The 25,412-nt window shown below is 57.1% G+C and overlaps 1 protein-coding gene across 3 annotated transcripts in view; it reads right to left on the reverse strand.

Moving 5' to 3' along the window:
- Positions 1-4,846: 4,846 nt before the first annotated feature.
- The window catches only part of CD82 (CD82 molecule), a 51,141-nt gene continuing 30,575 nt past the window's right edge, over positions 4,847-25,412 (reverse strand). Inside the window, exons 3-9 of one of the 3 annotated variants that reach the window (XM_007181109.2) lie at positions 23,985-24,057; positions 18,969-19,093; positions 18,741-18,815; positions 9,740-9,841; positions 6,800-7,009; positions 6,412-6,495; positions 4,860-6,095 (exon numbers count right to left, since the gene is read on the reverse strand). In XM_007181109.2, the coding sequence (XP_007181171.1) occupies positions 6,018-6,095; positions 6,412-6,495; positions 6,800-7,009; positions 9,740-9,841; positions 18,741-18,815; positions 18,969-19,093; positions 23,985-24,057 (747 nt within the window). In that variant the 3' untranslated portion in view covers positions 4,860-6,017. Of the gene's footprint in view, positions 6,096-6,411; positions 6,496-6,799; positions 7,010-9,739; positions 9,842-18,740; positions 18,816-18,968; positions 19,094-23,984; positions 24,058-25,412 lie in introns of all 3 variants that reach the window. The other 2 variants (XM_007181108.2, XM_007181110.3) reach the window with 2 other exon arrangements.

Raw genomic sequence — 25,412 nt, forward strand, 5'->3', positions numbered from 1 at the left:
ATTTAGACTACAATGTGAATGACTCCTCCTGGGTTCGTGCAGTGGGGCAGCCCTGCAGCAAGCAACTTAGATTTTCCACGTCTCAGTTTCCACAACCATAGGGAGTGTCTACTGTGCTGGGGTGTGAAGGGCAAAGGTTGACACTGAGTACCTGGCGGCTGCTGTGACGGTGATGTTGACGGGGAAGGAAGCAGGTGCCAGGGAGATGCGCCTGGTCCGCACACCTGCTGGCTGCCCGCCCTCTCTCCTCTTGCCTCCCCGCCTGCCCCGTCAAGTCATGCCTTGCCCTGCAGAGTTGGCCCAGCTCTTATTCCCAGCTCCGCCGCCGGCCGGGGTCCTGTTCACAGCATCCTTCTCACCCTCGCCCTCCCGACCTCCTCTCTGCGGCTCCCTGGGTGAGCCTGGCCCTGTCCTCTCATCCTAGCAGACCCCAGGACAGGGACACCTCCGGGCCCCCAAGACCCTGAGTCCCCCAGGGACCATCACCAAGAGGGTCGCTGTCCCCCTGGAAGCCCCAGAGTGGGCTCACCCAGGTGTGTGATGCAGGGCAGAGGCCCGACCACTCCACTACTGTCAGCTGCCATCAGCCCCTTCCCGCCCCCACTCCCCCCAAACCCCGGAGGCTGCTGGGGCCTCACCAGCCCCCACCTTGCATCCTTCCCTCGCGCCAGCCCCTCTGTACTTGCAGCTGTTCCTGCCGATGCCCCTACACCCCCAGCATCCTGCAGGAAGCCCACTCTTGTTCCCAGAGGGCGCTGCTTGAGGCATCCGAGGTAACGTTAGTGAGCGAGCAGGGAGCTTGGCTCTGGGCCTGACGTTCCCCCAGCCCAGAAGGCAGGTGCTGGGGAAGTGACTTCAGAGGGGGCAGCTGGGGTGGGGGGCGCTCATAGCTTGCTGCCCTCTAGCGGCCCCTCCTACCCGCTGCACCTTCCCCAGAAGCTGGGAGGCTCCGCCCCACCGGGCAGGGGTCTGGACACAGATTCCTTCCTGCTGGCAGCACCTCTTGGACCAACCAGCAGTTCCTGGGCTGGAGGCTGCAACCTGCCCGTTCCGGTCCAAGGAGGCCCACCCCAAGGGGATGAGGAATCCCACTGAGGCCAAGGACAGTCATGGGAATAGGCGGCACGGGAAGTAGCTCATTATGTACCTTACATCATTTGATTCCCACGATAACCCTGGGAGTTAGGAATTAGAGTCCCCATTTCACAGATGAGACTAAGAGAGGTGAAATCACTGGGCCCATCACCCCCCAAGACCAGGAGGTGTTTTGCTTTTATTTGGTTTCGGCTGGAAAGGGGGCTGCCAGGGGAATGGCTGACTCCTGTGAAGTGTGACTGGAGCGGAGAGGGCTGAGTGATGAGCCTTCCACCCCCTTTCCTGTTTGTTCCACTCGCTGTTCATTATTCTACTTCCTTCCACAGGATGCCAGAGGCCTTGGATGGGCCCCAGGGGTCCCAAGCAACACTCAGCAGGGACCGTGCTGTCAGCAGCTGGCGGTTGTGTGCATGCACATGTAGGTGTGTGCAGGTGAGTGTACAAGACTCCCTACATTCACCAGAACACAAGTGCCATGTAGGTGTCTTCACAGCCGTGTTCTCAAGAGCCTAGAACAGTGCCTGGCACATAGCAGGTGGCCATTAAGTATTCATGGCATGAATAAATGAATGAATGAATGAGCCTTAGCCCACAGGCTCCAAAGACCCCAGGGAGCAGCGAGATATTTTCCGTGAGGCAGTGTGGTAACTTAGGTCTCTGTCCCTCTGCAGGGGAAGGAGGTGGTGGCAGTCCTGGCCCACAAGAAGGGCTGGTTGCTGGCCACTCCAGTGTCACGGTGACCCCCTTCACTGCTCCTTGGCCTGGGGGACTTGCTCACCTGGAAGACCCCAGGGCAGGGCCTGGAGGAGGCTCTGCCCTGAAACAGGCAAGATTGGGGTCGGCGGTGGGTTGCTCTGCCTGTCCTGGAATGTTCCAGGCTGGCAGACATTTGGCCTTTCCTGCCTACCACTGGCTGGCCACCCACAGCTTAGTCTGAGCAGAGAAGAGCTGGGAGTCTTCCCAGCCGGGAATGGACTGAGCTCAGGGGGTTTCAGGGCCCCTGTGTGTGTGGTGTGTGTGTGTGTGTGTGCACACGCACACGGGGTAACGTCCAGCAGTACTCACCCATACAGCCATGCCAGTTATTAAAACACTGAAATAGTTCTCTACTGGTGGATGACAATCCCCCGGGCCAGCCCTTAGGTGGCCCTGCACCGCCCACCAATCCACACAGAAGAACCCTATTCCAGCTCAAGTCGGGCTTCCATTCCCATTGGTCAGTGTCCCTGCCACACAGCTCCAGCCTCCTGGACACTTCCTGGGCACTGCCATTGGCTCCCCCAAAACCCAGAGAGCAAGCTGGCGCCCACCTAGGCCTCCTGCCTGGCCCCAGGGGCTCAGCAGCCAGGCACCGTGGGACCCTTGGCCAGTCCTCAGAACGGCATGTGCCCTGGCCTGGACCTTGGTGGGAGAGACAGCGGCCCGGGGGTGGCCCCGCCCCACAGAAGGCCTGGCAGCAGCTCAGCTGGCCCAGCCGCCAGGGAGGGAGTTCAGAGGCTGGAAGCCCTAGGCCGCTGTGGACACATGACCGGCTCTCGGGGCCAGCTGGGAATTAGAGAAGCCGGTCCACAGCACCTCCCTGTGGAATTTCACGGGCCTGGGGCAGAAGCGGGTGGAGAAACTCGGTCCTCCCAGGAGGTAGGAGTGAGCGGCCAGCAGGGTCAGGGCGATGGTGACCAGGTTTCACAACACAACCCTGGGGTCATGCCAGGAAATTTGGGGCAGAGGGAGGCTGTGGAGGCAGGAGGAGGTCCTTAGAGTCCGCTCCATGCCGTTCCAGGCCTGGTTCTGGCACTTTCCAGCTGCCAGGCCAGCACGTGCCTCAGGAGGTGGGCATGCCAGAGGAAGCTGGCTTCGGGATTTAGCCCACTCCCTAATCACTTATGACATCTTCTCTGTCTTCTCTAAAATATTTTCGAGCACAGTTTTGAACCCACTCCTACTCTCTGTGGCACAGGGCCCGTGAGGAGAGGCCAGGTAGAACCTTCTATACTCCTCCATCCCTCCCCTTCACCCACTCGAGAGGGAGGTAGCCAAGGTCCCATTTAGGTCGGAGGTCAGCAGGTGGCCGGGACAGGAGTTAGCTCAGGTCTCCCTTGACCCCGCACCTTCTTGAGACTCCCTGCCTCGGCCCCAGAGCCCCAGGCATCGGGGCCTGACCCACCCAGATTGCACGCTGTGTTCTCAGCCAGCTAACATCTGCTGTGGCTCTTTGGGGAAGGGGCTCTGGGCTTCCTGGACCATCCTGGCTCCCCCATTCTTCCACCCAGGACGAGGAGGGTGGAGGAGAGTTGTGCATGGGGAAGAAAGGGGCCCGAGGTTTCCTTGTGCTCATCTGATTGCTAGCCCCACCCTGGTGTCGTCCCCAACTCCTGGGTCCTGATGGATCCTGAGAAAGCGCCCGGGCTGAGACCCCTGTCTGCAACACCCAACACCCTCACACCTACTTTTCCAGGTGTCCCACTAGGGGCCCCATCCACAGGCATCACTGAAGGGCAGGGAAGCACTGCCGTCTGGCCACCTAGACTCTCCCGCCACTGCGTACAGGGCCCCGGACTCCTCAGCGCCCACCTCCTGCAGCCCCTCACTGTGCGTTTGCCATCAACAGGTTGGGCAAATCAAATAAACTTGTGTTTATTTCACCCAAGTCTATACTTCCTCATAAATTTATTTTTCTCTAAGTTTTTATATTTTATTAGATGTACTTCCTTTGTGGAATGAGGCAGATTATAAATAAAATAAGCTGGAACAGCTTCACTCAGAGCCCTCAGCCCTCTGAGCTTGGTAAGAGCTCTAGGGAGAGTCCCTGACTGCGGTGAACAGCCCCTTGGAGTTTAAGGTTTTTTCAGCCCAGGGCTGTGCCCGGCACCTCCCACAGGCCCGAAAGTGGGTTTGCCCTGGATTTTAGCCACAGAAAGCCTCTTGCAAGAAGTTAACTGCGTTCAGATCAAGGATTAGATTGTCTCTGAGGTGTACTCCCTCCCTTCTTCCTGTATAGACAAGGGCTATCTTTCCCAGGTCCACCCTCCAGCCCATCTCTCTTTGGGGAGCATCTGTAGCTACATCTTTTCAGAGCCTGAGAAACTAGAGCAACTTGGTTCAGGAATTACCTTGGAGGGCTGCTAAAGATGCAGTTTCCTTCTCCCCAGCCCAGATCTGCTGAGCCCTGGAATCTGCACTTTCACCAACCCACCCAACTGAGAGACCCACAGGCCTGGAGCTGGTGAGGCACCTGGAGTGACCTGGCAACAACTCTGGGTTCCACCAGCTCCAAGGCTGGGGCAGCAGCGCCACCTGGTGGGTTCCGCTGAAACACCTCCACCACGCTTCTCGCCCCATTTCAGGGAGGCAAGTCCCCCACCGGCCCCTTCCTCTGCCTCCAGGGCCCCGAAGAAGTCGGAGACGGCAGAGCAAGTGCCACCTTAGACTGGCCGTTCTGCCAGCCTTCCTTACCCACCACACCCCCCCTCCCCACCCCAGGGAACTTCCTCCATCATATGTCCTAAAGCCGCCGTGATGGCAGAGCATCTGAACACCTCCTCTGGGCTTCGTGATGCTGGGCAGGGGGTGTGCTGGGGCTCATCCCTGTGCACAATTAAGAGCTTCCTTTAAAGTCTCATCTTGCATCTTTAAAAACCTCCTGAATTCTGCACATCTTACTCCATCACGTTTCTTTAATATGAAAATGTTTCCTTCCTTTGTGAAAAACAGATGCTCTAGAAAGAGGCGGAGTTTATTCTGTGGCTTCACTGATCCACCCCCGCGGCCAGCCCAGGGGCACCTGTACCCTGGTCTCGGAGGCCGGAACCTAGGAGTACCATCTACACCTGTTTGAACACACAAATCAAACCCCAGCCACGCCGGCAGCCAGGCAAATGGACAAGAGCCAGGCGTCACACTTCTCATGGTCCCAGCTTGAACAGGGGACCAGAGATGCCCCAAAAGGGCCCCCGGCCCTGGAGACAGCCGTGAGGCGCCCACAACTCTCTCCTGCAGACCCAGCCACTCTGTTAACATGACCTCTGCCCTTTGGTCCTCCCCCAACCCAGGGAGGCAGCATCCCCACCATGGCAGGCTGGATTGTTACAAATCCTCTTTAATAATCAGTCATCTCTGTTTTACAGAACTGTACACAGGGCCCCTCCCCACTCCCCTACAAGGCACAGCCTTACCCACCCATTCCCCGGGGGACAGAGGACAGGAAAAAGCATCCTCTAGCTTCCCTGGACAGCTCAGGGTCCTGGAGAATGCAGGGCCAGCTCTGCGCCACACCCGGAGGGTTCACCCCTCTGATTCCCTAAGCGGCCCAGGGCCAGTCCAGACCCTCTGGCCCAGGCAGCCCCGCTCCAGCCCAGCTCACCTAGGCACTGCTCGCACAGCACGGCCCAGACTGATCCGAGCTGCCTGGGTGGGGCTGGCCCAGGCTGGGGAAGGGGTGCTGCTCCTCATGTCAGCTAAAGCCCCCCTCTCCCGCTACCTCAACGAAACTGTGAAAAGCGAGGACAGAAGCATCGCAGTGGAAACAAAGTTGACCCACGCAGTGGGCAGTCACCTGACAGCCCAGGGTGCCTTATCCACCCCACCCCCAAGTTTTTAATACACTTTCTCCGGTACAATGTACACGGCCCCCGAGGCAGGTAGAAGCCCAGCCCACCCGTGCCGGGCGCGTTTTCTCCGAGTTGCTGAGACAACCCTGGCGGACAGTGAGTGGAGGGGCCACAGAAGAGCTGGGGCTTAAGGCTGGCGGCAGAGAAGCCAAGGAGAGGGGTCCAGGCCCCAGGACGCCCCCCACTTCCAGCCAGCACAGGACGGACAAGGGGTCTTGGCAGTGAGGTGGGAGGCAGGCCTGGAGGCGGAGACAGGGAGACCCCTAGGAGCCCTGAGGTTGGGGGACAGGCAGGGAGGTGGGGACAGCGGCCGCTTCAGTACTTGGGGACCTTGCTGTAGTCTTCGGAATGGACGTGCCGGCACAAGAATATGGAGAGGAGCATCCCCAGGAGCTGTCGAGGGAGAGGGCGAGAGTCAGAGTCAGGCAGGGCTGCCCAGGTCCCCAGAGGCCCCAGAGCAGCATCCCGCTGTCCAGGTCAACACACGGGACTTGACCTGGATGAAGCTGATCCTCAACTAGAGCCTCGGGACCAGCCTGTGGTTCAGGCGGCAGAGGGGCCGGCGAGGGGCCGTGGTCAGGCCAGGCTAGCCGCAGGGCCTCTAGAAGCTGATGAGCCTCAACCCGCCCCTCCCCGCACCGGGCGTCTGCGGAGCAGGGACGATCTGGGAGGGCAGCATGGGGAGGGTTGGAGGGGATGGGACCCAGACCTCGATGACAGCAATGCCCACACACACGCCAAGGATGATGCCCAGGTTCTCCTGCAGCCAGGCCTGCACCTTCTCCATGCAGCCCTACAAGTGGACAACACAGCCACGTCACCCCACGATGGGCCGCTTCACCCCATCACTCAGAATCACCAAGAGGGGCCACCCCCAGCCTGGAGGGCCGGCGGAGAGGGGTCTGGGTGTTCCTTGAATGGATACATTGATGAAAACATAGATGAAGGTGCAAATGACAAGCAAACAAATGAATCAAAGGCAGGTACAGCTCAGTGAAGAAAGGTCGATGGAGCAACAGCCCCGGCGAGCCGGGGGGACTGAGGGTCTGAACCCACTGCGCCCCGAGCCCAGCCCTACCCGAAGGCCATGCACGCACCTCCTTGTACACAGGCCAGTCATCGGGGTTGTTGCTGCTCTGGGTCCCATTGCCAACGGGGGCCTCGCAGAAGCCCGTCTGTGGCAAAAGGCTGTTGTTGTCCTCCTTGCTCTTGTTCTCGCAGGAACAGGGGTAGGTGATGTTGATGCGACTCATGAGCTCGGCATTTTCTGTCCAGTTGTAGAAGCTGACCCAGCCGCAGCACTGCACCTGGGCAGAGAAGGGGACAGGCTGTTCAAGCCCATCGCCCACTCAACTGGGGTCTCCCCGGACAGGAGCTCAGATCTACCCCTTCTAGCTCCCCCCAACCCCCGTCTCAGCCAAACCACCAGGATTATAGTTTAGGTTTCACTTTGGCATTTGTGAGCCACAAGGAATTTAAAGGGGCTCTCAGGATATACCATAAACTATGAAAACAGTAGGAAACAAAATCAGCAAAAATATAAAGCAGAGCAGGAGGGATGGTCAAGTTGAAAGAAGATGGTCAGGGTATACGGGACGTGAGGAGGGCAGATGGCATACGGCTAAGAGTTTGGGGGCTGGAGTCAGGCTACCGGGTTCAAATCTCATTTCTGCCACCTACCAGCTACTCAACTCTGATCAAAGTGCTGACCTCAACTTCCCCATCTGCAAAATGGAGGGAACAAAGGTTCCTAACTCTGTCTGTTATAAGGACTAAATGAGACGAGGCAGGCAAGGCATCCAGCCCAGGTTGGAGAGCATAGTAATTGCCCAGGTAAGGCCAGTTCCACTTTTAGGCTCTGAGAACATGCTGGAGCTGAGGTTTGGCTCTGAGCCTCCTGGTTGCCAGAGTGAAAGGGGAGACACAGTACATCTGCCTTTTTAGAGGAGAAAATGCTCAGAAAGCCTTTCTGGGCTCCATGGGGCTCATGAAGAGGACCCCGAGAGGCTTCAGATCACATGTGGGCTTGAATTCCCGACAGGACTGGGACCTCAGGGACTAAGCCTGTGCCGGGAAATGCCCAGGAAGGCAGAGCAGAGTTGGGGGAGGGCCCTTTCAATTTCTGGCCCTGCCCTGTGCACAGGCAAGCCGCTGCACTTCTCTGAGCCCCGGTTTCCTCACTGGAGAATGGGGTGATGACAGCCACTCTGCTAGGGCCCCCGGGAGGCTGAAGGGCTAGCATGGGAGAGCTGTGTGCCACCTTGCCCAGCACGAGGTCACTTCCCCACCTGCTTCCTTCCTATCTCAGCTGGGAAGTCCCTGACCAGCAGCCCGGTGGCCAGCAGGGGGCGTGCCAGGCACGCTCAGGCGTTCTCCGGCTCCAGACAGTTTCTAGTCTAGGATTTATTTTTTATGTTGCAGGTTCCTGGCTGCCTCCTCTCCAGCAAGAAAGGCTGGCATCTCAATCCTCTGAGGGGCACCCACAGGCCCTCCCACACCCGATCCAAATGAGGCAGCTCCCCTTGGTCCTTCGTCTGTACCAGGCAGAGCCCCGCTCGCCAGGACCCCCCGCACTGACGCCCCCGGTGCCCCAGTGGTTGTGCCTGATGATTAAACATCACCACCCACATGCCACATGATAAGTGCCTCGGGCTTTATAAGCTCATCTCACGTGAGCATGGGTCAACAGTCCCATTTTATACATGAGGAAACTGAGGCTCAGAGAAGGCCTGGCCAGGAAGTAGCTGAGTTTTGTATTTCAGCCCTGGGAGCCTGACTCACCGTCTGTTTTCTTACCACCATCCCAAGCAGCATCTGACAGACATCAAATCACCTAGAGGCCCTGCGTACTGCAGGAATCCCCAAGTCAGTCCACCGCCTCCCATGACGGGGTGCTCATCACCTCCCCGGGGACCTGCCTCTGCCCCCAGGCTCCTTGAAGGGTGACACCTGTTCATCCTGGGACATCCCGCTCCCTCTAATCTTAGCAAAGGGTCTCAGCCACTGCGGATCAAACCAAAGGTGGCATGAAAAAAGTCTTCCTGTGCGCCTGGAGCCCTCCAGATGACACAGGCCCCCTGTGTCACCAAAACTCTGTGAAGCACGCAGGCCAGAAAGTGTCACCCTCCCTTCTTCACAGCTCAGATGATGGACATGCCCATGTTGCCGGGACAGAGACCCATCTCTAGTCTCCACGCTCTCCTGGTGTCAGGCTTTCTGGTGCTGTCCTGTCCCCGCCCCTCACATCCCACAGGCCTCCCCAAAGGCAGCCGGCAGGCAGTGCCGGCAGGTCCTAAGTGATCGTTGTGTGCAGGGCCCTCTTGTGACAGAGGGGGAGGCTGCAGCCTGGAGAGGGCGGCTCCTGGCCAAGGGCACACAACATCTGGGACCACCAAAGGGGGGCAGCCGGGATCCTATCACTGAGGGCGCTTTGTGTGTGTGCTGATTGGTTCATCATCGAGGCAGGCTGGGAACCCAGTCAGTCAGTCAGTCAGTCAGTCAATCAGTCAGTCAGTCTCTCTCTTTCGCTTTAATTGAGGTGTAATACACACACACACCAAAGTGTACAAATTCAGCTTGATGAACTTTTCCACCCATATTGGCACAACCACCACCTGGATCAAGATTTGAATAGAACATTCTTTTCACCCCTGAAGGTTCCCACGGCTCCTCCCCAAAGGCAGCCTCCACTCAGACCTGCGTCAGCATCTCAGCTCTGGCACCCAGCTTCTTAACCTCCAGGGGGAGCTGCCAGCACGCCCCAGTCCGGCTTGAGAGGAGAGGGTCGAGGGCGACCCCTGCTTCTGGCCACGTGGGGAGTACTGTGAGCCCTGGAGCAGCCTCCAGGGCCCGGGGCCCCTGGGCGAGGAACTGCTGGGGGTGGCAGGAAGCGGGGCTGCTCAGGAGCCCTGCCCCCAACAGATACACACTGACACTCAAACCGCTAACATCTTCTGTCTGTCAGGCACACCCAGGCCCACAGACGACCAGCCACAGACACACAGACGCACAGAGGCCAGTCTGCCATGTCCCCTCACCTGAGCTTGCACGTAGTCCCAAGCCTCCTGAAGGCTGTCCTCGTGACCATCCGTGTAGTTCTGGATGAGCTTGGTCACGATGCCGCCCATCTCCTGCTTCAGCTGCAGAGGGGAGAGTGAGGACCGAGGTCAGATTCCCTGAAACCCGCACCCCAGCTCTGGTCACAAGTGCTTAAGCTGCCTCTCCCCCACTCCCCCCAAACACTGGGGACACGCTCACAGCTCAAAAGCGTTTCGTCACCCATTCCAACCAATTTCCACTTTCCTGGTACTTCCTGGGTACCTCCTCCCCCGGTCACCATGCTAAGCCCAGTGTGGTCAGGGTCAACCACTCCCACCTGACCGTCTCCTCAGCACTCAGCAGCACATGACCCTTTAGATGGGAATCTGTCCACGTCACTGCTAAAACCCATCCAGGGGCCTCTCACCACGCTCTGGAGAAACACCACCGTCTTCTCAACAGCCCACAAGGCCCTACACCATCTGGCCCTGCTCTCCCCAGACCTCGTTTCCTCTGCTCGTCCTCCCTCTATTTCAGTTACACAGGTCTTGCTGTCTTTGTGCGAGGCATACTCCTGCCTCAGGGCCTTTGCACTTGCTGTCCCCTCCGCCTAGGATGCTCTTTCCCAGATATGAATGTAGCTCACTCTTCCACTTTCTTTAGAGCTCTACTCAAATGGCACCTCCTCAGAAAGGCCTTCCTGGACCACCCAGAAAATGTCAGCCCTTCTCTAGCTCCTCCAAGACCCTCCTTATCCTACAAGGGGAAGCGTGATATATTTTTCTTCATAGTCTCGTCATTACCTGCTCCTCTGTTTCCAGGATTTATGGTCTCTCTCCCCCACTGGAACATCAGCTCTGTGGGGGCAGGGACTGGGTCTGACCCAGACTGGCCAGAGTTAAGTGTGTGGCGAGCACGGATAAGGAACGCGTGCGTAACCCCGCCACCTGCCCCGTACCAGGGCCCCACAAAGTTCACCTGTGCTGGGACTCCAGGGACCCCATGGAGGAAGAGAGAAGCACCTGCTTTCCACTAACCCCACAGAGAAAACAGTCATGTACAGTGAAGGCAGGCGAGGGGTGCAGGGATCAAAGGGCTTCGGCCCCCAAGGCCTCTTACTGGGGCTCTGAATAGAGGATCTCACCACAGCAGCTTTTCAGGAACAAGTCAGCTGTGCAAGGGAGGCAAAACTGAAACCAGCCTAAGAGCTGCGGACACGCTTCCCTCGGCCCAGAGGCTGGGCCCCACCTGCCGACTTTGCCCAGGGGCCTCCCCAGGCGCCCCAGCAGGGATAGGCTGGTCGTGGTCACCTGCTGTCCCTGCAGAACCCCGGGGCGAGGTGCCCGAGAGGGGTAGGGGCACCGAGGGGACAGCCCCGCACCTGGTCCTCTGCTGCTGAGAAAGAGGAATTGGGGAGATGGGACGGGTGCCTCCAGGCGGGGGCCTTCAGAGCCTGGCTCAGAAGCCCGTGAACGGGGCTTCCACCAGCTCCTCACGAATGCAGCGCTCAGAGAACCCACATCCTCCAGACCGACCTTCGAGCTGCGGGCCTGGCTCCCCGCCCCCACTCCCTTCACCAACCCTGCGAGACCAACCCCACCCCCAGGCAGCCCCACCCTCTGGAACTGCTCTCTGCCCCTCTCCCTTTCCATAAAACTCTTAGCGAAGCATCAATACTTCTTTGATATCACTCACACGGAGCTCTACAATTTGCAAAGCTTGCCTGTCAGTAACTAATCACAACAGCAGTAGCAGCTAACTTTGATCAAATGCTTACTATTACCAGCACCATGCTAAGGACTTTTAATGCAGTATTTCACTTGAATCCTCTGAGCAGACCTATGGCCTAGGTACTGACCTCGTTCCCTCATTATGGAGATGCAGAAAACGAGGCCCAGAGAGGTTAATTAACTTGCCCAAGGACTCACAGCCAACATGTGAAGAGCTGGGGTTTGGACCCAGGCTTGTCTGATTCCGGAACTCAAGTTTTTACCCATTAAGCTCTATCGGCATTTAAACCACATGGCCGTACCTTGCAGCAGGTCAGAGCAGTTTTAAGGAGGGCCCAGAGAAGCTCAGTGGTTTGCCCATGTCACACAGCGGGGGCTGTCTGCCTGCAGAATCTCAGTCTTTTTGCCCCGACTGTCTCTGCTCCACCTCCACTCCCCGGTGAGCAGATGATCCCTGAGGCGTGGAAAGGAGGGGGTCCCCAGAGGCATGTGCATAGACAGCCATCTCCCCACATCCTCCCGCCCACCCTCCCCCACCGACCTGGGCTCTATTTATACCCGGCATGGTTGCCACAGCAGCACAGACTTCCCTGTTTCAGGCCCCAGAAATGAGAAGGTCATGGAAGCTGGGTGGTTTCCACTGAGGCTGGGTGGTTTCCATGGAAACACCACATCCATCCTCCAGCCCAGAATGGGGCTGAGAGACACAACTGGGCCACGATGGGGACCACGGCTGCAGGGGCTGGTTCAGCTTGGAGCTGAAGCAAATGCCCAAGAGGCGGTGTCAGGAGCCCAGGGAAGTTACCCTGGCAACCAGGCCATTCCTGAAACAAGAAGGAGCAGGGAGGGAGAGTGAGAAGGCACTCACCATCTCACTTCAGCCCTGCGGCGGCCTCTCTGTGGTTTCTGCCTGCCCCACAGCTACTCTCCCTTCTTGAAACAGCAGTTCCCTTGCTTAGCAGTAAGCACCCCTCAATCCCTCCATGTGGCTGGGAAGCCCTGCCCCCTTGCTGCCATGGGCAAAGACCCAGGCTGCCACTTAGTGCCTTCCACACCCTGACCACAGCAAGCGGTCCAGGGATGGGCATGTGACCCGAGGTCACACACATGGGCCCTCTATTTCTGCTAATCTGGTGGGATGAGGACCTGAGCTGTTGGTGGCCACCCCAAGAGCCACTGGGGATAGCTGACCTGAGGAGGGAGCCAACGGAGGAGAGCAGGGCCGAGGATGGAGAGGGACAGTCTTGGTGGCAGCCTTTAGAAACCTGGATCCAGCTGAGCCTGCAGCCAGATCTGGCCAGATCTGGGTTACTTTCACATGTAATAAAGAGTCTTGCCCAGGAATGGCCGCATAATTTACAGCCCAGTGCAAAATGAAACTGCAGGACTCCTTATTTCAAGGTGATTACGAATTTCAAGACATCAAACCAAGCACGGGACCTTTCTAAGTGTGGGACACCGTGTGGCTGCTCAGGGTACACACCCAGGAAGCCAGTCCTGGTCCTGCCCAATACCATCCTCCCCACTTCCCAGAAGAGAAAACCAAGGCTCAGACAGTGAGAACAACTTCCCAAGATTAGACAGCCGGCAAGCAGACGAGATACGACCATAACCTGCCATATGCAGCTCTGGAACCCTGAGATTCTAATCATAGCAAGCCACTCACCATCTCCACCTGGCCTGAGATTCTGTCATCCTCTGGCATGACTCTCTCCCCCCGCAACCCCATGCTGTGATTTTATGTCACCTTGTAGCGTGACTTTTCTCAGAGAGGTAGAATTAGAAGACACCTTTGAGTCCAACATATCATCCAAATGTAAGAGTCCTCCCCATACTTTTCCAGGCTCTGCTTAAATGCTCCCTGTGATGGGGAACTCAGTACCACACAAAATAGCACATTGCAGGTTGGGGAGGCTCTTGATACAAGCAATTCATTTTAAGTTGAGCCTAAATGACTTCTACCCATTAGTTTTTATCCTCCCTTTCCCTCCCAAGTCCCAGCTGGGACCACAGAAAACAAATCAAATTGTTCTCTCCCAGGACAAACATCATTCAGATATTTGAGACTCAACCACGTCTCCCTTTACCCCTCCTCCCCAAGGTAAGTCTCCAGGCTCCTGTGATGGCTCTTTGGGATGGTGTTCAGCCCTCTCTCCATGCTCTAATGTGTCAAATTGCCTCTTACAATGAGGTGGCCCCGTGCAATGTAAGGGACCCACACCTTCCTGTCCCCTCCCCGGTTTCCCACAGAAGGTGTTGCCAATGCTTTGAGGCTTCATCCTGGGATCCTGGCAAGAAATGAGGACCCTTTGCCCTGGTGAATGTGGAGGGGGTGGCATGTTTACTTTTAGTGACCATCCAAGTCTTTTCTGAGAGTCCGGCTGCAATCTACATAACCAGCTACCCCAGATTTCAGCAGGAGGACCACGTCGTGTGCTCCCTGCCCCGCCGCCATAGGCTCCCTGAGGGTGGGGCCTGAGTCAGGTGTGGGAGCCAGGCGCGCAGGTGCTTGAGAGTCTCTGCCCATTGCTCTCCACGTTCCTTTCCAGAAGGACAGCCTGGACTCCTTCTTCCCCCTTCCCAAAAGGGAAGAGAAAGATCACCATCGCCTCCCCCTGTCCTGGCTCCAGCTGTCTCCCTATGGCAGTAGAAACCCACGCTAGTGGATCAGGAAGTTTCCATCGCAGGGAAACAGACATCTCAGATGTCTCACAGAGCGGCGCTGTCCTCAAGGAACACATTTTACCACCTGTGCGCTCAGTCCTATGCGCATGGCTATTTGGCTACTTTGGGCTTCTTAGGTGGGAGAGGGAAGGAGGAGGGAGGGAATCACAGTTCTCCTGGCTGGCCACCCTCTCTGGGGAGCACACAGCAGTCCGGCCCAGCCAAGGTCACCACCCCCAACCCCCGGCTCCCACCCAGACTCTGCGAGCCCCTTCCCTCCACGCTCTCAGCCCTCAGACCTTCTGCACAAGCCCCTGATATAACCTTTCAGAGCCTCAGCGGTCTCACACGTGCAGGTCAGCGGTGCAGCCTGCGTCACCAAACCCAGCTCCCAGCACATCCTGGGAAACAGTTACAAGTTCACCTCCTTCCTCACTGACCTCCCACCCTTCACTGCCTGGAGAGAACAAGTCAGAATCTCAGAGTGTCAGAGCTGGGAATGGCCCAAGAGGTCACCTGAGGCTCAGAGAGGCTGGGTAACATGTCCAAGGTCACACAGCAAATAGCGGCAGAGCTCCCCCCCCCCAACCAAGAACACAGGGCCCTGAATCCCAGACCTGTCCTTTTCCCACTAAACGGGGGCTAGATAATGATCAGATGAGGAAACAGCCAGAGGAATCTTAACTCCACACCTAAATCCTGGTTCCCACAGCCCTTGTTAATACGAACATTAATACTGGTGACAACAGAAACAGCTGCCATTTACTGGGCCCTTACTAGGCATTAGCGAAGTTAGTAATGGTGACAGTAATAATAAACTCTTGCAACGATGCCAGCAAACATCTGCTCTGCACCAGGCGGACACTATGCCCTTCCCATCTGTCAATGCTCTCCATCCTTGCCACCACGCTATCAGGTGGCCTTTGGGGCCGGTGGGCTCTGGCACTGAGAAACGTTCAGATTTTAGGAAGGGCTGGGAGCTATGTGTCACACCCCCACAATCTCTCCCATTCATATTTCCCAAGGGGCACATAAAGGGGGTAAACCATGGCCATCAATAAGCTCATTTCCATTCAGGTTCCATTTTGCCACCAAATGAGTTGCAAGTGGTATTTTTGTTTTTCAAACTGTTTTTTGGACTTTGGACTCGCAGATAAGTGAGAGCAGACCTGTAGGATTACTGCCATTTGACAAAGGAGGAAACTGAGGCACAGAGAGGCTGAGTAACTTGCCGAGGGTGTCAGAGCAGGGCTCCAGCCATGGGCAGTTTGGTTCTGGGGTCCAGGCGCTGGGCCACCACTCTATATTTTCTACAAGCCTTGCAGTCTGGGTTCCCTGCAACCCTGGCAGGGGTGGGGGCCAGCCAGGCCTATTCTCCTCCATTGACAGACGCAGAACCCACGGCTTGGAAGGCCTGTGCTTTGCCCAAGGCACCCAGCCTCCCCTGTTGCTGCCCTGGGAACAGTGGCTGCTGGGAGGAAGGACAGATGGTCGCCCTGGAGACCACTTCAGGGAGAGCCCAGAGGCTCAGTCCCTCCCACCCGCCCAGGAGGCCTGGAGAGAGAAGGAAGATTGGACCCATCGCCTTCCAGAAAGCCTTTTTCCTTTAGGCTCACACAAGTCCCACCTCCCCAACTGGGCCTCATCTGCAGGAATAAACACCACCAGGGCATGTTTAGTCTTCCACTGGGATTTACAATGCGCGAGGAAAGAAAAAATAAATCATTCATTCCAACTCGGGCAATCGAGTGGCGCCAGAACTTCCCCAGCAAAGCCAGGAAATTTCCCCCTGCTTTCCAGAAAAGGAGGTGGGCCAAGGTGAGGCCAGCTGGGACTGGGGGCGGGAGGTGTGAGGTGTGGAGCCTGGGGGTTGCGGGGAAGCAGAGGAGGAGACGGTGAGGTACCACGACAGACACAGCCCGGACTGGAGTCAGGAGAGTTGATTCTCCAAACAAGCCCTGCTCTGGGGCCGGGGGGCGCCTCTAAGGCATGGCTCTCTGTCAGCAGCCAGGCAGATTATACCAGCTCGAGGGGAGGAGCATAGAGTAGAAGAAGGCACGGGCCTTGGGTCAGAGGGATGGAGGTGGAAACCTCTGCTCTGACGCATCTGAGCTGCGTGTGACCATGGCCCCAAGTCACTGTTTCTCTGGGGCTCAGTTTCTTAAACTTGAAAATGCTCTCAAAACTAAAACATGCATCAAGTGACTAGCTCAGCTCCTGGGACACGGTTGGTGCTCATAGATGGGCACCGTCTTTATTACTGTGAGATGGGGAAACACAGGGGTGAAAAGGTGGACTGCCTGACACCACTGCCATGTTGACCAGCTTCTGAGTCACAGGAACCCGCTCACTGGGGCCCACTTCTTAACCACTCTCTTTGTAATGTACCACTGACTGGGTCCCAGAGAAGCCCCAGGTGCCACAGGGTGGAAATGAAGACCTAATCCCATAGTCCTTGGACTGGAAAAGTAGTTTCCCTTCCCTAAACACTGGCTTTCTGTCTGGCACCAAGCGAACTTCCTTTCACCTACTAAACTGCTATTTCCCCTTTTGCCTTGGCTGCCAGGAAGCTCAGTGTTCAAGTTAGCTCTCAGCTGCTGTGAGTATGTTGTCCCCTAGCTTCAGGAACAATGGCCTTCTTCTGTCTCAGTGTGCATTCTGATCTTTCTCAGACTGATTTTAGTTGCTCTACGCCTATGTTGGAAGGCAGCTCCAATTCTCCTGGGAAACAGGCTGGGTGGATTATAAATAAGTAAAGCAGATTCAGGTAGGAACCACTACAATGAAAATTTCACCAGCATGAACCCAGAAGCCAGGCTGCCAGGGTTCAAATCCTGGCTTTGCCACTTACTAGCTGTGTGACCTTTGGCCCAGTGACTTAACCTCTCTGTGCCTCAGCTTCCACATCTGAAAATGAGGGTATTCATACCCGTGACCTCAAAGGCTTGCTGTGAGGAACGAATAATTAAATGCAGTATACGCAAAGCGTTTAGTGCCAGGCTTGTTCTAAATTCTTTTAAGTATTAGTTGTTGATGTTGCTGTAACGTTTTCTCAGCTTCCTTCCAAGAGAGATCTGTGGCAACTTGACCTTCAAGTGGTAAAATGTAGGAGATCACCTGGCCGCTGGCTCTGCCAGCCCAGTCAGTAGACAAGAACTGTAGCCCTGGAGGAAGGCAGGGTCCCAGCCTCAGCTGAGCCATGGGTGAACTCCGACTGGCCTCAGGGAGCCTGGGCTCTCACCTGGCCGGGCCACTGACCACCGTGTGCCCTCACCCCTCACCTGCAGGATGAGGAGGTGAGGCTCAGGGAAAGAAGGAACGTAAAGGGGCTAACACTGCGCCCAGTATCTGGTGTGTGCCGAACGGGGATTAGGGATGAGGGGTTATCGTCACTACTACTGATGCTGTCGTTGTTATTCATCTCTCCGGGCAGCTGCTTCTCTGCCCGTCAACATAACACTTACACGGCAGAGCTGCTGGGAGGACGAGACAATGTGCGTAAAGCTTCTAGAAAATACCATGTGCACGGAGTAGGTGCTCCACAATGATAACTGTGACAGCCACAGTCGACTGGCAGGCCCAATAGCCATCGCCAGCTCCCTTCTCTCTTATGTCTCTGTCTTTAGAGCCTGAAGGCTGGATACTCACTTTCTCAGCCTCCCTTGAAGCTAGGGGTGTCTTAATAACCCAGACTGGGGGAGACTGTTGGGAGGCTTGCTTTTCTGATAAAAGGGGTGGCCATGGCTGGCACTACCCCACTCCCTTTCTTCAGGCCACAGCAGCACAGATGTTGTACCTGGTGCTGTGGCAGCCATCTCGTGGCCATGAGGTGAGTGGCAAGATGAAGGAAAGCCCTCGCAATAAGGATGCTGTATAGACAGCCAGAACCAGGGCCTCTGAGCTTCCAAACCTGACTTCTGGTTAAGTCAACAACAAACGTCCTTAGAGTTGAAGCCCCAGTATGTCTGATTTTTTACTCCTCAACGCTGAGTGTCTTCCCTCTGACACGGGAATAATGTTTTCATTGACGGTCTCCTCCCTGGGCCTCATCTGTGGATGAGGTGCCGAGAACTGTGCTAAGTGTTTTGCTGAGATAAAGATCATCTCACTGAATCATCACAGAAACCCCAAGAGTTAAATTTATTAATGTCCCCAGTTTACAGAAGATGAAACAGGCACAGAGAGGAAAGTAGCTTGCCCACGGCCACACAGCTAGAAAGTGGTGGGATCGAGCCAAGATTTGGGCCCAGCAGCGACTCCACCGACCTGTACTGTCCTCTCCTCTAATATTCTGCCATGTGACCACAGGGAGCTGGAGGCCTGGGAGGCTGACCTGGCACCTATGGGTTTCCGGTTTTTTTTTTTTTTCGGCTGCAACGCATGGCTTGCGGGGTCCCAGTTCCCTGACCAGGGATTGAACCCGCACCCTTGGCCGTGAAAGTGTGGAGTCCTAACCACTGCACCGCCAGGAAATTCCCCACCTATGGGTTTCTCTGTGACAACTAAGAGGCCTCTTGTCCAGCCCCCATCCCCAGGCCAACCCTGCCCCCCACCCCGTGTGGCTGGTCCAGCCCAGGTCGGGGGATGGGGACGAGGGGGTGCTTACCTTGCCCATGTTGAAGTAGAATAAGACCCCAGCAGTCACCTGGGCGATGAGGATCAGGAGGAGGAAGGCAAAGTACTGGGAACACAGAGCAGGCACAGTCAGCTGGGGGCTCCCACCAGGTCCTATGCGCCTCAGACGCCCTCACCCAGGCTGGGCTGGGGCAATACTCAGGCCCCTCTGGGCGGGATGAGGCAGGCTGGGTGGGCGGTGGTGGAGGACCATACTCACCATCCCCAGCAGGCAGCGGACCTCATTGACAGCACCAATGCAGCCCAGGAAGCCCATGAGCATGGTGAAGCCCCCCACGCCGATGAAGACATAGGCCCCCGCCTTGAGCGAGGTGGACGATGTCTCTGCGGGTGGACAAGGGCATCCGATTCAGCCTGCCTATCTCGCCCTTATTAAGTACAAAACCGGGGCAGGGCTGCTACCAGATCCCTGCCTTGGGGTCAGGGCACCGGGGTCAGTCATGCAGCCGGAAGCGTACTCCTTCACCAGCTTTGGAAGCCGCCTCCCCTAGATGTGCGCCCCACCCCCCATCTATCCTATCCCCACCTCCCACCCGTCCCCGCTTTAGTTTTCCTCCTTAGCACTTACCAGGATTGAAAAGACTCTCGTTCTACTGGCCTATCTTGCTCATTGTCTGCTGCCTCCGCAAGCCTGTGAGCTGCACGAAGGCAGGGACTCTGGTCCCTGCTGAAGCCCCGCCCCCAGAACTGTGTCTGGCACAGCAAAGTGCTGTATGAATAACTGTTGAATTAACGAACCACAGTCTGGCAGGCTCCGCTGAGGCCCCAGACGCTGAGGGCCTGCCTTCCTCCTTGTCCGTGACCAAATGCCGGCCTCCCTTGCCCACTCCCTATGCCTCAGGGGCTTCACATGTGCCGTCTCCCCTCTGCCAGAACTCTACCCGGTAGGGACCAGCACGGCCATCTCACAGATGAGAAAACTGAGGCTGAGAGAGGCACACCAGCATGGGCCAGAGCTGGGATTTGGAGATAGGCAACCCCCCAGCGCCACACTCTTTGCACTGAAGCACCGGGCACGTGTACTGACACAGGCGTGACACTCATTCATGTGTTCAGCCCCCAAAGATTTACCAGGGGCCCGCCGTATGCCAGGCGCTGTGCCGCCTGCTGGGGGTACAGCCGTCAGCCCGCCGAGGGCCCCACGCCATGAAGCTGGTGGGGTGAGGAGTGGATCTTCTGGTTGTGTGCAGGGTCGGGAAGCTACTGAAGCCGGCTGAGGTCAAGGACATGGGCAGGGAGGGGCCGGGGTGGTTGGGGAAGGCCGGTCTGAGCAGGTGACATGATCGCTCAGATGAAAATGAAGAAGTCAGCCGAGTGAAGATCTGAGGAAAAGCATTCCTGGCAGTGGGAACAGCAGGTGCAAAGGCCTGAGGAAGGAGTAAGCGCGGCGTGTTTGAAAAATAAAAAGAAGGTGAGAAAGAATGGATCAGTGTGAGTGAGAGAGGAGTCTGAGACAGGCGACACGCCTGAGGCGGAGAGACAGGGGCCTAAAGGCAATGACAGAGCCCCCGGGTAGGTGGAGGTCAGAAGTTTCGTCGGGGCACTTGACCAGCATTTCCCGAGAATCCCAATCGATCACACAGGGAGAAGCTCATGTCCTTCTCCAGCTCCCCGGTGTGGGATGTGTGGGGTCCCCTCTACCCTGAGGCTGTGACACGCTAGGAGGACCAGGGTGGACACGCCCCCCGGCAGGCAGGGCGCTGCGGGCTCTCTCCCCTGACAGCCCAGGCACTCCAGGGAGGCTGGCACGGCACTCTCAGGGCGTGGGTTGTTTCCAGAAGGGTGCAGAACATCCCGGAGAGCCTCAGCAGATCAGGAGGACCTCTCAGGGTTGCAGACTCCCGGGTCTGTCAGAGCCAGGCAGACTTTCCAGGAGACGGTCTGGAATCTGCATGTTGAATGTGCTTCCCCGATGACTCGGGCACAGCCAGGGCTGCCACAGTTGCCCGTCAATAGGCTGACTGACCACCATTTCCTGGGGCACCTCAGAGGGGCTGAGATCCCCACCTCGACCACGGAGGGGGCGTTAGGGCCCTTAAGGAATAACGACAAAGTTGGAGTGTGGGTGGGTAGGAGAGTGTGATCCAGCTCCATCCACTTCCTGGGCACAGACAGAATGTTCTGGAGCTCAGGAAAAGCCCTGGCCAGACCACTCCACTCTCAGGCACCAGGGCAGGGAGGCCCCCGCTCAGGTCCTCACAGGAGCCCCCAGGAGCCGGACAGAGGCCCCGAGGGGGTGAGTGAGGGGGCTTCGTTTTTACCGCCGTGGCTCTCAGCCATCAACAACAGCAGGGGAAGGACATCAAAATTTGCTTTTCTTAAACTTCCTGGGTTTGGGTTCCAACAAGCCCTCCCAGCGAATATTCCCCCCACCAAAAAGCAAGTGGCACTGCCTGGAAATGCACTGTGTGCTAGCCCTGAAAAAGGCCCTTTATCCAAACCATCCTGCTGAACTTCTGCCGTGGCCCAATGAGGGTGGATCTGCACCCTGATCTGTCTGTAAGGGCCCAGAGGCCCAGAGCAGGCAAGAGGCCGCAGATGGGGCCCAAGGGGCAAGGCTGGAGGCTGAGACCCCCCACTCGGGTCCTTCTCTTGGGAGGCCAGCCAAGCTGCGGTGTGGCGTCTCTCTTTTCTCAGAAAATTTCATCAATACCAGTCCCTGGCCTCCTCCTGGGTCTCAGGCTGGCCCTGATCTGAGCAACCTGACTTAGGAAGGAGTGGGGTAGCCCGCCCACTGTGTACCAAGACCAGCACCTTCCTGGTTTTATCTGGCCTCGGAGGTACCAGCGAGGTGGGGAGGAAGTGGCCCAAACTGAAAGTGACTGAAGAGCACGAGAAGAGGGTGTCACTTCATCCCAGCTTTGCTGCTAACAGGCTCTGACCCCGGGCAAGCCATTTTCTGGGCCTCTATTTTTGGCTCCGTGAAATAAAACTAATTCCTACTTCTTAAAGATGTCCTAAGGTTCAGATGGTATTATAAACTAATTTAACAATCACTTATGTAGGGTTTACTACTTACTAGAAACTGTTGTAAACTCTCTTCACATATTAACTCGCCTCATTTCTCACGATAGCCTTATGCCATACTGTCTATTACTGTCTGCATTTCACAGATGAGGAGACACAGAGGGTGGAGTAACTTGCCCAGGATCACACAGCCAGTAGAGAGCAGAGCCAGGATGGGAACCGTGGCTGCCCAGGTCCACGGTTTGTGCTCTTAACCACTGTGCTTGCTTCCGCTCGTTACGGTGTGAATGCGTGGCGTGCTGCAGAGCCCTGTGGTACAGGGGATGGGGGCTCAGGAGCCATGCCCCCTGGTTCACGTCCCAGCTCCCTCACCCTCTAGCTGTGTGTGTGCCCTTGGACAAGTTCCTCCCCTTCCCTTCCATTTCCTCCATTGTAAAATGGGGTTAGTAATGCCCAGCCCCATGGACTCAGGGAGAGGATTCAGTTGGTAAGGGAAGAGCCGTGTCACGCAGGCCTGGCACACAATAGGCCCTGGGTTCCCAGTTCTGACCCTCACTTGCTGTGTGACTCTTAGCAAGTCTTTTTCCTCCCCTTCTCTGAGCCTCAGTTTACCCAAGGGTATAGTGACCGGGCTAGCAGATTGGGGTTTTGGAACTCTGGCTGCCCGGGGAACCCCTGGGAAGATTCTTAAAAACCTCAGTGCTGATCTGGAGTCAGATCCCTTAGGGTGGGGCGAGGCCTTGGTATTTGTAAAAGCACTTGGGTGCATCCAGGGGGCCTCTAAAGCTTGGCCAGCTTGAGATTCTCAGCCCCGAACAGGGAGGAGCAGCAGGAGGTCCCCGGAGCCCCAGTCGGGGTGCAGAGGGCAAAAACGCAGTGGGCGGGCTGGGCCTTGAGACTTTGCTCCGAGATGCAGTGCCCGCTGGGTGTGGGCCACAGCCCAGGAAGCGGGAGCCTGGGCCAAGCAGGGCCAAGGAGGATGTGTTGCATGTGGGGAGGGCGTGGGGCTGGAAACCTAAACCTTAGCCCCAGAATGGGGAGCAGCCTGTGCCCCCCACCCCGCCCCCCACCCCACCCTGAGCAGGAGTCAGGACTGACAGCCCCAGATGGCACCGGAAGTGGCTGGAGGGCGGATCATCCTTGCTTCCCTTCGTGTGTGAGGGGAGGCCTAGCCCCCAGGGCCCCTCCATCACCCATCCTAGCCTGGTTCCGTTTCATTCAAATCAAGCAGCTGTCACCGGCCAGAGTCCAAACCTGCTGCCTCAGGCAGGGCAGCTGCTGGGAGGGGAAGTGAGCCAAGGTCGCACTTGCTGAGGGGAGTGGCATCTCTGTGCTCTGCCCTGCTTCCCTCCCTCCTCAGGACGTCCACTAGAGGCTAGCGCAGCAAGCCTGGCAGCCTTCCTGGAGGTGACTGTGAGTAGATCAGAAAGGCCTCTCATCATCATCATCATCGGGCTTCTTTTCCTCCAGCTTCAAGAGTGAGACAAGGGGCTTCCCCTACCATGTGCAGCATTTAGGACCAAAGCTCTGGGGGTTCGAGTCCCACGCCTATCACTCAGAGGCTGGGTGAACTTGAGCGAGGGACATTACTTCTCTGAGCCTCATTTCTTCATTTGTAAGGCAGGAAGTTCCTACTGCACAGGGCTGTTGTGAGATTAAGACAGTTTATCTACGCCAAATGCTTGGCCCCATGCCTGGCACATTATGACCACAAACGACAGACACTGCGCCCGGCACCTCCTCGTCAGCACACTTGCCTGACCCACCTGGTTGGTGCCAGGCACACAGTAGGCGCTTCACGCATACTTGACGATCTGCCATTCCCGGCCCTTTTTCTGAACTAGGAAGGGGAGGGGCTGTTGGCCATGTTTTGCTGAGCAGGCAAATGGAAGAACTGAGGATGTAAGAGGCTTTCTCAGGTCAGGGCAGAGGGAGGGGGCCAGGATGGAGAACAAGCCTCTCTCATCCCCCACCCAGTGTTCTCCAGACAACAGCAGCTTTGTTTGGGGAGGGAGAGAAAATTCCTTCTGGAAACCCCTGCAGAGAGGCCCAAGGCGGAGCGGTCAGCATGCAGGACCTGGGCGAGGCCCAAGGCGGAATGGTCAGCATGCAGGACCTAAGCAAGGCCCTGAGGGCAGCTGGAAAAGGGACCGGTGTTGAGGTTCAAGTACTCGTGGGAGCAGCCCTGCCTGCTGCCCCGGCCCCCTTTCAGAGGCAGCTGGGGCAGGCGGCGCAGAGGGGTCCTTACGCAGGACAGAGATGAAACTGCTCCTGTCGACCAGGATCCACACCCCGAAGCCCAGGATCACCGCGCCCAGGACCTGGAAGGAGAAAGGGGCAGTTAGTGGGGGGCCGCTCCCAGCTGCCCCTGCAGCCTGGCCTGGGGGACACAGGGGAGCTGCCTCCATCCCTGTCCAGCCCAGGGATGTCAGGGTGGCCTCAGGCCCCGCACCTCAAGTCCAGCCAATTCCAGCAACCCAGACAGCAGGGCCACGAGTGGGGAGGCCCTCTTGCCTCCCGTCTCCCCTACCCTATGCCCACGCGTGGTCAACCTGAGCATACCGGCATTGGGGGTGCAGCCTCCGGCCAGGGGTACCCTCCTACTTATCTCCTGGCCCTGCCCCAGCCTGGGGGCTGGGAGCTTCCCCAACAAGCCAGGCTCAGGGTGGGGAAACCCTCGAGGGACATGACCGTCAGAGCCCAACCCGTCTTCCAGATCTCCCTGCTCCAAGGCCACCTTCTGCAGGAGGCTTCCTGACCCCCAGGCAGACTAAGGGGCCTCTACTGTGTGGCAACCTCCGTGGGACCCTTCTTTAATAGCCTTTCTTTAATAGCCTTTCCCTCTGGGTTCAACTCTGCCGCCTGTCTCTCTGGCTAGACTGTGAGCTCCCTGAGGGCAGGGCTGGGTTGCATGCAGCTCTGTGGGCCTGGGCGCACCAGGTGCTGAGGGCCCCGCGGATGAGTGAGTTCATGAACCAAACTGTGTAAAGGCAGGATTAGAAAAGCAAATGAATGGTGGTGGGGACGGGGTGGGGTGGCTGGCATAGGCCCAGGTATTCCCTGCCTCTCTTCCCTCCACCAGGGGGCAGACCCACAACTGGAGCCCACCTCCCCCACCCAGGATCAGCCCAGCAAGATCCCATTAAGCCAGCCAAGGCTGGGGAAGGGCCTGCAGTCTGGGCAAAAGCACAGATTCCCTTGAGGGGATGGAGGTGGGGAGGCTTGCATCACCCCATAAGTTTGGCCTTTCCCTGGGGCCTGGCCTGGGTCTACCTGGGGGATAACCCACCTTCAGGGTCCCAGCATGTCACCACCCACCTTTACTACCAGCCCTGGGTGCCTGCCTCAGCCATCATCCCGTAAGCTCAGGTGCAAGCGCAGCAGCTACTGATAAAGCCCTCAGCCTGGGATGAGCCGCTCGGTCCCAGGGGTTTATCAGCCTTGCTCTACAGATCTTAAAAACCAGAGCTGGGACGCTGGGTAAGGTGAATGGGGCATTTGCCTCACATGTGAAAATTCAGGGGACACCAAAAACACTCAGGAACCAAGATAAATGAGTTTATAGCAATCATTTTTAAGAAATGAAAATTAATGGGGGAAAAACATCCATCATGATGAACAAAATATCAAGCTTTTACATAAAGCCAGGCTTGGTGTTCCTGATTTTTCCTTTTGA

Source organism: Balaenoptera acutorostrata, chromosome 9 (assembly GCF_949987535.1).
Source record: "Balaenoptera acutorostrata chromosome 9, mBalAcu1.1, whole genome shotgun sequence".
Lineage (NCBI taxonomy): Eukaryota > Metazoa > Chordata > Mammalia > Artiodactyla > Balaenopteridae > Balaenoptera > Balaenoptera acutorostrata.